This window comes from Oryzias latipes, chromosome 22, assembly GCF_053564925.1.
Source record: "Oryzias latipes strain Hd-rR chromosome 22, Olatipes_Hd-rR_3.1".
NCBI lineage: Eukaryota > Metazoa > Chordata > Actinopteri > Beloniformes > Adrianichthyidae > Oryzias > Oryzias latipes.
Genome location: NC_136258.1, coordinates 13,182,437 through 13,197,549, shown reverse-complemented (window position 1 = coordinate 13,197,549; position 15,113 = coordinate 13,182,437). Strand labels below are relative to the sequence as shown.

The 15,113-nt window shown below is 39.8% G+C and overlaps 3 protein-coding genes across 8 annotated transcripts; 1 reads left to right on the top strand and 2 right to left on the bottom strand.

Moving 5' to 3' along the window:
• Positions 1-204: 204 nt before the first annotated feature.
• syf2 (SYF2 pre-mRNA-splicing factor) lies at positions 205-5,364 on the top strand. 2 transcript variants are annotated; one of them, XM_004082390.5, is made up of 7 exons: positions 205-339; positions 622-723; positions 930-1,055; positions 2,078-2,195; positions 3,285-3,375; positions 3,789-3,887; positions 4,525-5,364. In XM_004082390.5, exons 1-7 carry the CDS (start codon positions 322-324, stop codon positions 4,688-4,690), a joined length of 720 nt encoding a protein of 239 aa, XP_004082438.1. In that variant the 5' UTR covers positions 205-321; the 3' UTR covers positions 4,691-5,364. The 2 variants fall into 2 exon arrangements, with proteins under 2 accessions (XP_004082438.1, XP_078796817.1); XM_078940691.1 differs by lacking the exon at positions 205-339 and adding an exon at positions 345-525.
• Positions 5,365-6,025: 661 nt separating this feature from the next.
• LOC110017476 (uncharacterized) lies at positions 6,026-8,924 on the bottom strand. Of its 2 annotated transcripts, none has more exons than XR_002872629.2 (5): positions 8,707-8,924; positions 7,777-8,396; positions 7,523-7,698; positions 6,444-7,184; positions 6,026-6,360 (listed from the first exon to the last, which is right to left on the bottom strand). XR_002872629.2 is itself a non-coding variant. In XM_020713409.3 (5 exons), the coding sequence occupies exons 2-5, from the start codon at positions 8,375-8,377 to the stop codon at positions 6,229-6,231; spliced, it is 981 nt and encodes a 326-aa protein (XP_020569068.1). In that variant the 5' UTR covers positions 8,378-8,396; positions 8,707-8,921; the 3' UTR covers positions 6,026-6,228. The 2 variants fall into 2 exon arrangements, 1 of the variants encoding a protein (XP_020569068.1); XM_020713409.3 differs by having other exon boundaries at positions 6,444-6,515; positions 8,707-8,921.
• A 795-nt stretch (positions 8,925-9,719) lies between these two features.
• On the bottom strand, positions 9,720-12,661 carry LOC101160860 (uncharacterized). 4 transcript variants are annotated; one of them, XR_002292891.2, is made up of 5 exons: positions 12,467-12,661; positions 11,391-12,012; positions 11,137-11,312; positions 10,144-10,793; positions 9,720-10,056 (listed from the first exon to the last, which is right to left on the bottom strand). XR_002292891.2 is itself a non-coding variant. In XM_011490527.2 (5 exons), the coding sequence occupies exons 2-5, from the start codon at positions 11,995-11,997 to the stop codon at positions 9,925-9,927; spliced, it is 987 nt and encodes a 328-aa protein (XP_011488829.1). In that variant the 5' UTR covers positions 11,998-12,012; positions 12,467-12,661; the 3' UTR covers positions 9,720-9,924. The 4 variants fall into 4 exon arrangements, 2 of the variants coding, with proteins under 2 accessions (XP_011488829.1, XP_011488830.1); XR_013653169.1 differs by having other exon boundaries at positions 11,391-12,015; positions 12,467-12,610; XM_011490527.2 differs by having other exon boundaries at positions 10,144-10,215.
• Between the last annotated feature and the right edge of the window lie 2,452 nt (positions 12,662-15,113).

Genomic DNA, 15,113 nt, shown 5'->3' with positions numbered 1-15,113 from the left:
AAAGTTCTGATAAAATAAAAAATAAAAATGTCAATGATTTTAAATAAAAGGTCAAATTTAATAAATGCTAAAGAGTTGAACATTTTCCAAAAAAGCAGTGTTGTAATATTAGTACAATAGAGTTCTACTGTTACAGTTGTTATTGTGATTTCTTTTAATGATATTTATAATTTTTTTTTATTATTTTAGCTTGTATGTTTCATGTTTGTTTAAAATTGTTTAAATGTGTTTTATTCAGCCTTTCAGAAAAAAAAAACCTTTTACGTAATATCCTGTCCTCGTGCCAAACTTCCGCTCTTCTGCTTCCTTTGAAGAAGAGCAATGGCGTCACCTGAAGTGGTTAGTTTTTTGTTGTTTTTTAATCTATACATTTCGGCTATACATTTCTGGGAATCACATTTATTCCTATTTAATATTTCCTTGTCAAGTAAAACGATAAATCTCTTAACTCTTGTTGTTTACCGTGTTGTTTTTTCAAGCTAACCATTAGCTAGTTAGCCTAGCCATTAGCTAGTCACTAGCATGGTAAATTCTGTATTTGGTCTTTGTTGTTCTTGACGGTTTTTTAACTGAGCTCGCTGACATTAAATTGCACCATTCTGTTTCCCTTTTCGTTTGTAGGAAACTCACGCAGCTGCAGGTGACGAACAACAGACGGATTCTTTAGTCTCGCAAAAACGGGAGGCGAGGCTTCGTAAATTTCGAGAGCTGCATTTTAAACGGGTCTGTCTGTTCAGTCCAAAATATTTGACCTTTGCTATGATTATGTTAAAATACCTAACCACGTAGTCATACATAAGCGGATTTCTTAATGAATTCTGTAATTTCAACTGATCCAATTATATTATATTATTTATATAATTTAAATCCAATTTATATATGATGACTTACATATTTTACTTTTATGGGTTTGTTTAATTAATCTACAGAACGAAGCACGGAAACAGAACCACCAGGAGGTTGTGGAGGAGGATAAGAGACTGAAACTGCCCTCCAACTGGGAGGCGAAAAAAGCCCGACTGGAATGGGAGCTTGCTGAAAATGAAAAGAAAAAGGTTTGTGTGTGTTTATGTACTCACACCAATATTTTCCGAAACACAACATTCTGTTAAGGTAAATTGGGGTTGTGATTTAAACGCCCATTCCAATGAAAATGGTGTTTTTAACATTTTCCTGTGGTTTTTTTCTCATGATGGAGGGGAATATAATATATAGATAAGCCTAAAAATATTTCTTTATTCAAATTTCAAATTGTTGTGAATCAGGAGCTGACGGGAAAACGCAGTTGGTAAAGCTTGTAAGTGTGACATAGAAGCTGCATTTTTGGGCCTCAAGCTCCCACTGTGCTCCATTCTTGTAGACAACTAGATCCATGCACATCTGCGTTCTCCTCGTGCCGCCTGGGATCTGGCTCAAAACTAAGGCTGTATGGCGCTGATAGTGCTCGCCATTTTTGTTGCACTTGTTATGTTAGGTTGGAGGGTGTGAGAGGCTGTAAGCTAGCAGGAGAGAGTTGACCGAAGGATTTTGGGAAGCAGAGGCGGGCTTGAATCGTGACAACAGATCCACCTACGACTCAGCGGCAAATTTCTAATTAACTCCAGCCATTTTGCTGAAACTATGTCCTAGAAAATGACAGTTTTTTGTGTGTTTTTTTTTAAATTCTGGCTAAAAACTGCATAATCATAATAAACAAACCACAGGAAATACTTTAAAAAATAAATCAAAAGATGGAATAGGGTGGGATTTTAAAGCTCTAAAAAAAGAAGCTGGAGTACAATCCTCTGCTCTATACTAATTAAAAAAGAACCTTTGATGTTTGTGTCTTTCTGTTTATTTCCTTTAAAGTCAAATCGCAGACATTGATTGTGAAATGTTGAATTATACTCAATTATGTGACAGATTCAGTGTTCAATAGAAGCTAAGATGACATTCGGCTTCATGAAAGAAAAAAATCTTAATCTTTCAAACGATGTATAAATTAAACAGTCTAACAGTATATACCTATAGATTCAGAATATTTACATTCTTAGCTTAAGTATTAATTGCAGTATTTAAACAAAGTGTGCTTTTGTAGGAATGTGCTGCCCGTGGAGAGGACTACAACAGAGTGAAGCTGCTAGAAATCACCGCTGATGATGCAGAGCGGTGGGAAAGGAAGAAGAAGAAGAAAAACCCAGACACGGGATTTGCAGGTTGGTATTTGTAGGAAAGACTGACGCCAATAATTTGCTCATACTTGTTTTGTGGGATATTAGTGAGATAATTGCAGCATCATTTAAAGATTAATTAGTGGCCTGTTGGTGTACTTCTCCAATGCGAGATGCCCCCAGAGAATAAATCTGAACGATTATTATTTATTTATGTTCTGATAAAATCTTTCAATCTTGTGGCGGTGGAAAAAAGCCAAGCAGCTAACAGAATCTCTCTAAACTAATAAATGTCAATGTGAGCTCTGTTTTGGAACTAAAGCTTTACTGCTTTCTCAGAATTGGATCTGCAGTGTTTCCTCTTTATATCACAGTTCCACTTTTGCAGTTTTTTTTTTTTTGCATGCTCTTCTTTATTTCCAGCACATCCTGATTGGCTGTAGAGCATTGTCAATCGGTTTCAAATTTACATAAATCTTTGATCGCTAACAGTGTTATTTTAATGTGTTGGACTGATTTTTCTTGGAAGATTTGAATTTTGAGAGTTTAAACAGCTATTTTGCAGTTAAAGTAAAGTAAAGAGAGAAACTGACAAAGATCAGAAGTAAACATGCTGATGAAATGAACTTCTGAATTGATCCTACAAGTAGTAGTGTTTCTAGAGTGAACCATTGAAGTCACATTCCAATTGGCTTTTGACCTACGTTCAAAGCATTCCCAGTAGTCTTTTAATTATAATTGCCTTTTTTTAAGCCAAATAAAAAAACCTGTTGTTTTTTAAAATCTTTGATCTTAATTGATGATCTTCAGCATTGCAGCTTCACCGAGATGTTTTCAACGGTTGCTTTAAACTGTTAAGATTTGCAGAAGAACAGCTTCTGTTCAAAACCAAGCTGGGGAGGGGGCAAGTGCCCATCATTTAAAGCTGTTTTCACTAAATCTATCAAGAAACCCGACTAAATGGCTGGAACTCTGGGAGAGATCAATCCCTGCAGGGGCTTGAGGAGAGGACAGGAGCTGGCGAGTTGCCTCCGGTCCTCCCGAAGCCTCGTGCCTGCTTCCTGTTTGTTCCACTAATTATACCTTCTTTTCTTCCTCTCTCCATGTCTGAAAAACCCTCACAACGGACAAAAGGTTACGCCGAGGCCCAGTTCCGACAGTACCAGAGGCTCACAAGGCAGATCAGACCAGACTTGGAAAGTTATGAGAAGCTGAGGGAAGACAGGTGAGCTGAACTGGAAACTGGTGTCCTTAAAATACGCTGCAACCGCTCAGAACAAACTATAGACAGAAAAATCAACTAAAGTGATTGGAAGTTGAACCTCCTCGTCTTCCCAAAAACGTATGATGTTCACCAACGCAGCCTCTCGGTTTTGCTTTGAGCCAGAACTCCAGAAATGAGTTTGATTTGATTATTGTTGAAGGAATTCATGCTAAGGTTCATGCCTAAACGTTTTTCACCCTTAAAAACAAGCTGCTGCATACATAAGCTCAAAAGATGCACCAGATTTGCCCCGAAGCCCCACTTTTCCCATTTGGATGGTTCCAGTCACGACGATGGAAGAGAAAATCTACTTTGTTTTTAACGCTGATTATTCTTAATGATGTATTTCTAATTCTTTTGCCGGCGCTCCACAGCGGTGAAGACTTCTACCCCACGTCAAATAGCCTGATCCACGGCACCCATGTTCCCACAAAGGACGGCATTGACCGCATGGTGGAGGATGTTGAGAAACAGTAAGTCACATTCACCACAGATAAGAGCCAAAATGTCTTCCAACGTTTTTGACCTTTTTGCTTAATTTGAGTCTGGCCTCTATAACTATCAAGCACTAATCAGAGCCAACAAGCAGAGGGTTAATCATAGAACATGTGCTTTTTTGTATCCATTCATAAACTCTTTTTGAGCGCTCTTCCTCTAAACGCTGGTGACCTGTACGGCTGTAGCTGTTAGGATTGCCACGGTCACATTCACAGAGGAGCTCTGAAAATAGCTGGAATTTCCACATTTTAGATGGAAATATTAAAATCCTCTAACGTCTTGTACTTCAGTCTTTTAGTTTTTCCATGAACTGTTTATTAGCAGAGAGCGCCCCAGGCTTGTGTCGTAGATGCAACTGTTGGGCATTAGACAAGGTTCAGCTGCCAGTGTGACGCACCTAAAAAATGCTTTGAAAATACTAAATCATGAGCTTGGGAGCTCTCAAACTGACAGTTGGGGTTTTTTGTGTGTGTTTGAGGTTTTTCTTATTTTGGGGGGCATTTTTTGTACTTCCAAATTTAAATACACAGTCCTAAATTCTGGTTAACATTGGAAATGCCACAGAGGGAGCACAGACTGCTTAACAGAACCTTTAATAATCTGCTTCCTCAGGATTGAAAAGCGTGCCAAGTACAGCCGGCGCCGAGCCTACAACGACGACGCAGACATCGACTATATCAATGAGAGGAACGCCAAATTCAACAAGAAGGCTGAGCGTTTCTACGGCAAATACACGGCAGAGATCAAGCAGAACTTGGAGAGAGGCACGGCGGTCTAAGAGGCATCCGTCGAGTCCTTCACTCTTTCTCCAAATTGAGGAGTGTTTTTTAAAGCAGTCTTTATGTTACACTGACAGATATCCCCACGGTTTTTCCTTATATAATATTAAATGTTGAACAGCCATTTTTCTTAACCTTGCTTTGAATTAAACCGTTCCATAATTGCATCCAGTTATCTCATGACAGATATTTTGAACCTGGGCCTGAATCCCTGTCAGACCTCTGGGCATGTTCTTCAGAGCATGGAAACCAAAAAAAATGCTTGAGTGTAAGAGATTGAGAAGATAATGGTTATCAGTGGAGTAATTCAACTTATCACCTCTATCTCCCCTGAGGTTACAACATGAGCAGCAAGGCCTTGTGACTGGAGATCAGAAAAGCAAACTGTTTCACATCCAAGTGTCAATACACCTCAGAATGTGGGGGAACAGCGCCCTCTGCAGGCGATGGGATGGTTTTCAGAAGATTATTTTAATCCAACTGGTATTTTTTGTTAGATTATCCCCCGTAGGTTTGGGTTTAAAGAGAATTTTCCACACATTTGCATTAACAATCACTGTTCTGATCAGGTCACAATGCTTTCCAGGTCATTTCAGGGTAATACTGATCCAGCAGGGCAAAAAGGGCAGCCATTGCATCTCCAAGAGCACATTAAAAAGAACCTCAAATTTAACAGTTTACAGTTTCAGTGATTATTTTGTTTAACTGAACATCTTACTTGCCTAAAGATCATTTTTGATGAGATCTGGTGAAGAAAATAAATGACTGGTCAAGAATAAAAACAGGCTGTTAAACCTTGACAGAAAATGCAGTCTGAGTGGATTGAGTGTAACCCTTGTGCTATCCTAGGCACTTTGACATTGGGTGTGGGGTCATCTAGACCCACTAGAAAGTGTGCTGAACCTTTTGTCAATGATTTGTGTTCTTCACTGGTGTCTATGGATTACATGAAATCCTCTCCACCTTTATCATGGCAGGGATAACACGTCAATGTAAGGGTGGGTTGATAAGAGAGATAAGGGTTAAAACAAACTAATCCTATGAATAGGAAACAGTCTTCCACAGACATAGGTTTAAACTACTCGACATTCCAACATGAAAATAGGTTGACGTCAATACGACAGCAAATGGCGCTGGTATCTCCAAGTGCAATACTGACACCACGTGGCCGCTATGAGAAACTACTAGCAGGTTGTTGCAAAGGCCACCTCATCACTACAACTGACCCGGTATATATTTAGTTCAAACTTTTGGAAATTCTGAAGTAAATGTTTGGCATTAAGACCTTTATGAGCAAATCAAATAATAATTATAAATAGATTGACAACACAGGCTTTATCAAGAAAATATTTTATTGGACAAATAAATACGCACGATGTATACAAGAGGAAAATTTCCCACCTGAATTGTTCACCTCTTCTCATTTAAAATGTTCATATCTGAAAGAAAAAATGACCACGAAACAATGCTTCATTATATGTACAAACTATTTACAACATTTACACGTCCATGCAGCTACACTGTTGTGGCTCTAAGCTCATTTGCGTGCACTTTGGCCCGAACCGATTGGAATCCAGCTGCCGTAGGGCTTCCTGCTTTCATAGCTGTCCACTCTCGACGTTAGCTTAGCAGGAGATGGAGCAGCTGCAGTTGGTTTGGCCACAGAATTCTGGAAGAAAAGAAAGAAGCTCTAAAATAATAGTTTGAAATACAAAACTTAATTTCACCATAAGTGGTCATTTTTCCACTTACATTCAAGCTGAAGGCAATTTGCCCTTTAGAAGACGGTCTCGGGCTGGACACTTCAGGCTCCACCTCAATGTCCTAGATTCAAAAAGGGAAAAAATAAAAGGTGAATTAAGGGCAGAAAGGAGCAGTATCCACACAGATCAGTTATAACAGGAGCTTACAATCTGCTCCCAATTAAATGACATTTGCAGACAAAGGAAAGGAAAAATAAATTCTACCAAAGATGGCAGAAATTCACACAAAAGTAAAGCAAACAAAGGGATGCGGGTTCCCCGTCCCTGTAGCACACATCTGTGTACCAACTTATCTGTGACAAACGGAGAGGTGTTCCTGTTTTATAGTTCTCTTGACAGGTATAGTCACTATTATGAAGTCCACACACCTGTGCCCCATCAGCGGACGGAGATCTCTGTTAAATAAATACCAATTTCATCTGCAAGCATAAATACATTTGAAGAGACAAAGTTCTACATATCTGTATAACTGTGGCTCTCTCCTACCATTTGAACGGAATTTAAAAATCTGTTTTTAAGTTCTTAATCTGTACTTTTTCTTTCACATAACCTAAAATAACAACGGTGTAGACTGCAGATAAGAGTAATGTGTTATTAAACTGAACTGATGACTTAAAAAGTTACATAATTCATCAGATAACCTTTAGGCAAACAAATACTTTTGTCACCCAAGTCACATGAACGCCTTTTTATCCCAGGTGCCGGTGAGTGAAGATCACCGTCATGTTATCTATGAAGACAGGAATAAATACAGAGAGTACACATGTTCTCCTTCATGGTCCAAACGTTTAAACAGAGCAGAAAAGTCATCACAGAACTGAAGATAGAGACAGTCCAAAGGTTCTTGAAAGTTTGATAAATAATTTAAGAACATACTAAAAAGGAAAGAAAAACAATCATTGGTATAGTCTTATACTTTGAATCAATGCAGGTTAACAGTCCATCTCACAACATTTAACAACTTGCACTTCTACACAAAGGATGTCAATTTTTAATGTTTTAGTGTGGGATTTTTGTTTTCACTAACTCCCCTGCATCAACAGTCTTAATACCTGTCTTAATACCCACCTGAGGTCCAGTCCTTTCAGAACCTTGCCTCCTCCTGACCAGTGGTTCTGGTGACAGTGGTCTGGGCTCTGGTTCCTCTGATAGGATGGGTTTCACACTCTCAGGAAGCTCTATCTTCTCCACCCCAAGGATCCTCATGGCGTTAGCCTTAGCAGCTTCAAGCAGTTTCCTTTTATCTGGAAAACAATCAGGTGCAAAGACGTCATGAAATGTCTCCTGCAAAAATGAACTTGATTTTAATGTATTTAACTTACCGTCAAGGCTTAAACTGACAGAGCGCACCGGACTCCTGGATCTGGATCTGCGCCTGTAAAATCTTGGCGGGGATGGAGATAGAGTGAACCTGCTTCTAAACTGGCCAACTGGTCTCCTGTAGCGACTCCAGCGACCTGAAGACCTGGAGCGGGATCTTGAATATCTGCGACGGCGGTAGTATCTGTCTGGTGTTGGGGATCGGCTGTAGGAGCGGGAATGGGCTCTGTAGCGACGTGATGGGGAGCGACGGTAGAGGCGCCGGCCAGATCTTCTGTGTTCATCACAGCGACAGCGAGATGAGCGTCGGCGGCAGCGGGGATGAGACCGAGACCTAGACCGAGACCTGGACCGAGACGAGGACCGGCTCCTCGAGGATGAACGGGAGGAAGATGAAGATGAAGATCTGTCCCGTCTTCCTCGTCTCTTGTAGTGACCAGAACCAGAAGAGCGGCTCCTGCGGCTGCTGGAACTGCTGCTGCTCCTCGACCGGGACCGGGAATGGGAAGAAGATCCGGGGCTTTTCTGGTCAAAGATCACATTGAGGCCATCGGTGTGGCGAGCCTCGGCCATTGCAGAGTGAGAATTTACTTGTTCAGCCATAGTGTTGAGCTGCCAAAGGCTAAAAAAAAGAGAAGTAGTTAGCTTACAACATTAGCAAGTACACAATAAAACGACAGTGTTGTGTAACAGTTGCTCAATGGCGCCCCTAGCAGGAAAAAAAAGCTGTTGCGTAACGATAAAATGTTCTGGAAATTTCCATGCTCAACCGAACTAACGGAAAAGCCAACTACCCCGATATACTTTCGCTTAATCCTAATGTACATATTTTTAATCTTATTTGAAGGAGAATACACATTGATAAAGACGACACATCTCCCAAACACAACTTTATCATGAGTAAATTACGCTTTTTTGGTCAGACTACTTACCAGGTCGCGTGAAGGCTGCCTGTTTCCCAAAAAATTATACGAACAAAGACACAAACGCCACCAAAAAGATCGCGGGTAACGTTTTCAAGATATAGCGACTAAATTTAAATGTTTTTGTTGATTTTTTAGCTAGTTGCGAGGGTTAGCCTCGTTTGTTCAATCGTCCTCGAATACGAACAGCACGCTGTCGTCACTCCTGACTAAAGGACAACCCACCAGGCAGCCAGTTCTATATAGCAACCTTCTGGAATTTTCCATTCTTTAGCGGACGATTCCATTCCGCGAAACCCTACAGCCAGCTAACATTTAACAGAATTCAATATGGGCAGATGGTTGCCATTTAATTCAAATTTCGACATTTAAATGTATTGTATCAAATAAGTAAATAAATAAATTAAAATTGAACAAGTTAGTTACAGGTTCAAGAATTGATCAAAGTCAGCATTTGTATAATAATATGAATAATTAATAAACATTACTGCTTTGATAAATTAGATATTTACACTAGCCTAAAGTCTGAGTTTGGATATATTACCCTAGATACCTCAGGTATTAGCAAAACTCAAAGTTATTTAAAAAATAAATGAAGTTTAGGTTCCATCAAAGAGGGATTATGGCACACAAGGCAGTTATCCAAAAGAAATATTTTTATACAAAATTATTCACAAACTGATTAGTTTAAAATACCTACATGTTTCAAGAAGATTCTATGTGGCAAAAAAAAGAAAAGAATTAAACTTTATTTTTAGCCTTTGAGCATTATGATTTAAATCAAGTTTCCTTGGTTACCTTCTGCTTGATATGCTTTGATTCCGACTTTAACTTTTTAGGCATCAAAGTCATACAGTTTCTTAAAGGTTAATGTTTTTTTTTTTTTAATTAAAGTTCATTTAAAGCACATTGGCATGGTTTTTAGTGTTCCAGCATGTCATCCATGTGTCTAACAAGTATAATTCGTTCATTTTCACAGCTCCCTAATTCATAATGCAATAACTTGAATGAGACACATTCCATCAGTTCAACAAAACTTTATTTACATCTATAAATTTACAATGCGCTATATAAATAATCCCACCTGATACGAGTTCTTCAAATCTTCACATATAAAGTTTTCACATCTGAAAGAAAGAAAATGACCACGGAGTGATGCACCATTCTTTTTATATAAACTATTTACAACATTTACACAGTCTATATAACCACTCTGTGGCTCTAAGCTCATTTGCGTGCACTTTGGCCCGAACCGATTGGAATCCAGCTGCCGTAGGGCTTCCTGCTTTCATAGCTGTCCACTCCCGACGTTAGCTTAGCAGGAGATGGAGCTGCTGCAGTTGGTTTGGCCACAGAATTCTGTAGGGAGAAGACAAAGCTGATAAGAATCTGAAATACAATTAAATATTTATAGCTGACTAAGAAACACAAAGTATATAAACTTACATTTGTGCTGAAAGCAATGTGTCTTTTTGGAGACATCATGGGGTTGGACACGCCAGGCTCAACGTCTCTGTCCTAATTTAAAAAAATAAATAAAATGAATTAATTGATCGGTCAGAAAGAATATTACTGCATATATTTAAGCAAATGCTCCTCACCACTTGATGCCCGTTTTAATAAATGACTAGCAAAAGGAAGTTTCCAGACTATATTAGTACAACCCTCCTAGCTTTGAAAGCGTTCAGCTTTTATGTCAACTTATCTTCAGCAAATGAAGAGCTGCTCCTGTCTTTAGTTTGACAGGTTCTCTTACTATAATGTGGTCCAGACACCCGCGCTCCGACAAAGAGTGCAGATCTGTTAAAAAACCCATGTCATTTTGTCAAAAATGTAGCCATCAAAACAAACAAAAAGTCGAGAAACAATCTTAATTTAATGTAGATGAACAAAAATGTTCATTGGTAGCTGTGATTAGTTTTTTTGTGATGCATTTCAAGTAATCCGTATCCATGTTGCTTTAGCTAGTCACTCCAAATATAAAAAGTTGCAAATATCCACAGATCTGTCACGCAAAACAAATATTTTGGTCACCCAAGTCACATGACAGCCGTTTAATCCCAGGTGTTGATGAGTGAAGACCACTGTCATGTTATCTATGAAGACAGGAATAAATGAAGAAAGTACATGTTCTCCTTCATGAAGTTAAGCGTTAGCACAATAGTCAAATAAAAACATGGGCGATAAATAGAGAAGAGTTCATGACCAAGGGAGTTACAGGAAGTAGAATACATTTCCACAAACGGGTGCAAACTTTAATTAGCAAGAACAAAATGGTAATCTTTATTTGAAAAAGATTCTATCAAATAGTAACATTAACCATGTTGACGTTATCATCAGAAACTTTACCTTCAATTTGGGAAAACAAAATCCATCTTCTATCCTCAGTCTCATTTGACTGAACGAAATATATTCTTGCCTCTTTTTTGTAATACCCACCTGAGGTCCAGTCCTTTCAGAACCTTGCCTCCTCCTGACCAGTGGTTCTGGTGACAGTGGTCTGGGCTCTGGTTCCTCTGATAGGATGGGTTTCACACTCTCAGGAAGCTCTATCTTCTCCACTCCAAGGATCCTCATGGCGTTAGCCTTAGCAGCTTCAAGCAGTTTCCTTTTATCTGGAAAACAATCAGGTGCAAAGACGTCATGAAATGTCTCCTGCAAAAATGAACTTGATTTTAATGTATTTAACTTACCGTCAAGGCTTAAACTGACAGAGCGCACAGGACTCCTGGATCTGGATCTAGATCTGGATCGACCCCTGTAGAATCCATATGGGGACGGAGAGAATCGGAATCTGAGCGGGCTCACAGGTCTCCTGTATTTCCTCCAGTGACCAAAAGGCCTGGACGGAGACCTGGAGCGGGATCTTGAATATCTGCGACGGCGGTAGTATCCGTCTGGTGTTGGGGATCGGCTGTAGGAGCGGGAATGGGCTCTGTAGCGACGTGATGGGGAGCGACGGTAGAGGCGCCGGCCAGATCTTCTGTGTTCATCACAGCGACAGCGAGATGAGCGTCGGCGGCAGCGGGGATGAGACCGAGACCTGGACCGAGACGAGGACCGGCTCCTCGAGGATGAACGGGAGGAAGATGAAGATGAAGATCTGTCCCGTCTTCCTCGTCTCTTGTAGTGACCAGAACCAGAAGAGCGGCTCCTGCGGCTGCTGGAACTGCTGCTGCTCCTCGACCGGGACCGGGAATGGGAAGAAGATCCGGGGCTTTTCTGGTCAAAGATCACATTGAGGCCATCGGTGTGGCGAGCATCGGCCATTGCAGAGTGAGAATTTACTTGTTCGGCCATAATTAGGTCCCTTCTCTGCTAAAGAAAACCAGTAAGAAAAACAAACATCCAAACTTTTAGCGGTTCTTACATCGTTTTAGCTACCCAAAAATATTTTTCAAACTAGCTAAACAATGTATCCATAAATTGTCAGCAGGTGGGATCGCGCAGATGCATTTTCTTACTAAAGATGACCTTTACAACCATGGAACAGTCCTTAAAAGTGCTCATTGATGCCCCAAGCGGTAGAGGGGCGCATTACACAACCCACATAATGGAAAGTTCCAGAACATCAAATGCATGCTAACAACAGCACAACTAGCTATCGGCATCTCCTCCTAATTCAAACGATTTCACATTTAAATTTAAAATACAAACAATCTACCGAAATAATATATCTAGTTGGTAGCAAATGAACAATATAACAATAGTTTCGGAATGAAACGGCGGCAAGATGAATCCATCCCACCATGTGTTATATTTCTCTTACCTGTCAGATGGGAAAAATGCCTTTGTTTTCCCTAATGTTGTTTTCAAAATACTTCTTAATCAGCACGGGTAATTAATATCTTAGTTTCTTTCAGCTCTTCTGACACTGTGAGCGATGTTTCATTCACTGACTCCCTGCGCGTTTTGACCGTCAGCTCGCTGCACTGCGGCTTATATAAGCTCCGTCTCCTGTTCTGGAAGTTTCCATCCTCTGCTGTTTAGCAGCATGGACTGCAGAATTCTGTGCAACATTTATTCTGTTGCACATCACTTTCTAGAAAAGGAAAACGTTGTAAAAAGTTGCATTTGAAGATAAATATGATTTGATTTATTTTGGATTGTAAAACGTCATTCATTTATAATTGATTCTTTACTGTGTTTCTTAGTTTTTGATGTAGAATGCATTTGAAACTTTTTTGTTTATGGTAAAATATTTGGCTATTAATATTGGCAAGAGATTTATCTGTCTCAATTGCACAAGAAATAAGTGTTACTTTTTTGGGGGGGGTTGTATATATATTCTCTGGCCCCAGAAATCACTCGGAGTGTGAATAAGGCCTCAGTTCCTGTGGGGGATGGCGGTGAATCCAACGCCTAAACCTCTTGTGTCATCTTACTTGACAACAAATCATCATGCGGATTGTATCATATAATACGCGTGGCTTGCGGTCTGGACACAGTGTTGCAGATAAATCCAGTCGCTATGTCGTTGATAAGCTTTTGAATGAGTGTGATGTATTATGTTTGCAAGAAACTTGGCTTGCCAAACAGGACTTGGACAATCTAAACTCATTACATGTGGATTTCCATGGTGCTGGTGAATCCACCACTGATCTGAGTACCAGAATCGTTCGAGGTAGAATTCCTGGGGGCGTGGCTATCCTCTGGAATGTTAAGTATGATGCTGCTGTTAATGTTGTGAGGCTTAATGTTGATTGGGCTGTTGGCTTGGAAATCGACATTGATGAAAAGAAATTTACAATTCTAAATGTCTACATGCCCTATGAGTCTAATCTATTGGAGGACGAATTCTTGCACAAATTAGCATTCATAAAAGCATATATTGAGGATAGCAGCTCCACTTGTGTTATGGGAGATTTTAATGCTGATCTCTCAGATGACTCATCAATATTTGGTAATCATTTAACTTCTTACTGTGAAGAAAATAATCTCACCTTATCAAGTAAAATACTTCTCCCAGATACAAGCTTTACTTATATCAGTGATGCCTGGCATTCCACCTCATGGCTGGACCACTGTATCTGTACTACGGATGCTCATGCTTCTCTGAGTAACATAGAAATCCTGTATAACTTAGCTACCTCTGATCACATACCAATAATCTTCTCCTTAAATGTGGCAAATGTACCATCTCTTGTGGCGAAAGATAATAACGATCTTACAGATAAACTTGATTGGTCCAAAGTTACAAATGAGGACATCAATAAATACACGGCAACCACCGATGCTCAGCTGCAGGCTGTAAAATTGCCCAGGGATGCGCTGGCATGCTGTGATCCAAACTGCAAAAATACTACTCATTGCAATGAATTGTGTAAACTCTATGAAAATATAGTAAAAGCTGTAAAAGATAGTAGTCTTTGCCTACGAAGCAGGAGTCTTAAAAGCTGGACCGTCAAGCCAGGCTGGAATGACTTTGTAGCTGAACATCATGCTGCAGCCAGGGACGCTTTCAGACTCTGGCATGAAGCTGGGAAGCCTCGTCAAGGTGCCTTGTTTGAGAGCAAGAAAATGACTACTGCTAGATTCAAATATTCACTTCGCATTCTCAAAAGGCAAGAAAACATGATGAGAGCAGACTCTCTGGCCAGAGGTCTACAAAATAATGATTACCATAAATTCTGGAAGGAGGTTAATTCTATGAATAATCGTAAAACTTCATTGCCATCCAACATTGAAGGTGTATGTGGTGCTGATAACATTGCTGATTTATGGCGTAAGCATTATTCTGACCTGCTTAATTCGGTAAAAAGTCATGCAGTTTCTATTGACAATGTGGATTTTACAGACACAATGGTTATTCGTGCAAGTGAGATTCAAGATGCAATTTCAAAGATAAAAGAAGGCAAAGCATGTGGTCTTGATGACATCACAGTCGAGCATTTAAAATATTCAAGTTTTAAATTACTGCCCCTGCTGGCCATGTGTTTCACTGGCTTTTTAACCCATGGAGTCCTGCCTGATTCAATTCTCTCAGTTGTATTAATTCCCGTCATCAAAGACAAGACCGCCAGTTTAAATAGTCTGTCGAACTACAGACCGATTGCCCTTTCCAGCAACATTTCAAAAATTTTAGAATATGTTTTATTGACTAGACTCGAAGTGCATCTTTTAACAAGTGAGAACCAATTTGGTTTTAAAAAAAGCCTCGGCACTGATATGTGTATCTACGCGTTACAGGAAATAGTTGGGAAATACCTGCATCTGAATACATCTGTATTTCTGTGTTTTATTGATGCCACTAAGGCCTTTGACAGGGTCAACCACCTCAAGCTTTTTCAGAAGCTAATTAATCGAGGAGTGCCCAAATATCTTGTACGACTCCTGGCTTTCTGGTATGCTAATCAAACAATGGCAGTCAAATGGGGCAATGTCTTATCAGAGCCTTTTTATGTAAGCAATGGAGT

What these genes read in the sequence shown, in the direction of transcription:
- syf2 (XM_004082390.5), top strand. An exon ending in GAGAGCTGCATTTTAAACGG is followed by an intron (nt 724 to 929) that starts GTCTGTCTGTTC and finishes ATTAATCTACAG; the next exon opens with AACGAAGCACGGAAACAGAA. An exon ending in GTGGAGGATGTTGAGAAACA is followed by an intron (nt 3,888 to 4,524) that starts GTAAGTCACATT and finishes CTGCTTCCTCAG; the next exon opens with GATTGAAAAGCGTGCCAAGT.
- LOC110017476 (XM_020713409.3), bottom strand. Translation starts at nt 8,377, where the DNA reads ATGGCTGAACAAGTAAATTCTCACTCTGCAATGGCCGAGGCTCGCCAC. An exon ending in CTGAAAGGACTGGACCTCAG is followed by an intron (nt 6,516 to 7,522) that starts GTGGGTATTAAG and finishes TTTTGAATCTAG; the next exon opens with GACATTGAGGTGGAGCCTGA. An exon ending in AAATTGCCTTCAGCTTGAAT is followed by an intron (nt 6,361 to 6,443) that starts GTAAGTGGAAAA and finishes CTTTTCTTCCAG; the next exon opens with AATTCTGTGGCCAAACCAAC.
- LOC101160860 (XM_011490527.2), bottom strand. Translation starts at nt 11,997, where the DNA reads ATGGCCGAACAAGTAAATTCTCACTCTGCAATGGCCGATGCTCGCCAC. An exon ending in CTGAAAGGACTGGACCTCAG is followed by an intron (nt 10,216 to 11,136) that starts GTGGGTATTACA and finishes TTTTTAAATTAG; the next exon opens with GACAGAGACGTTGAGCCTGG. An exon ending in ACATTGCTTTCAGCACAAAT is followed by an intron (nt 10,057 to 10,143) that starts GTAAGTTTATAT and finishes TTCTCCCTACAG; the next exon opens with AATTCTGTGGCCAAACCAAC.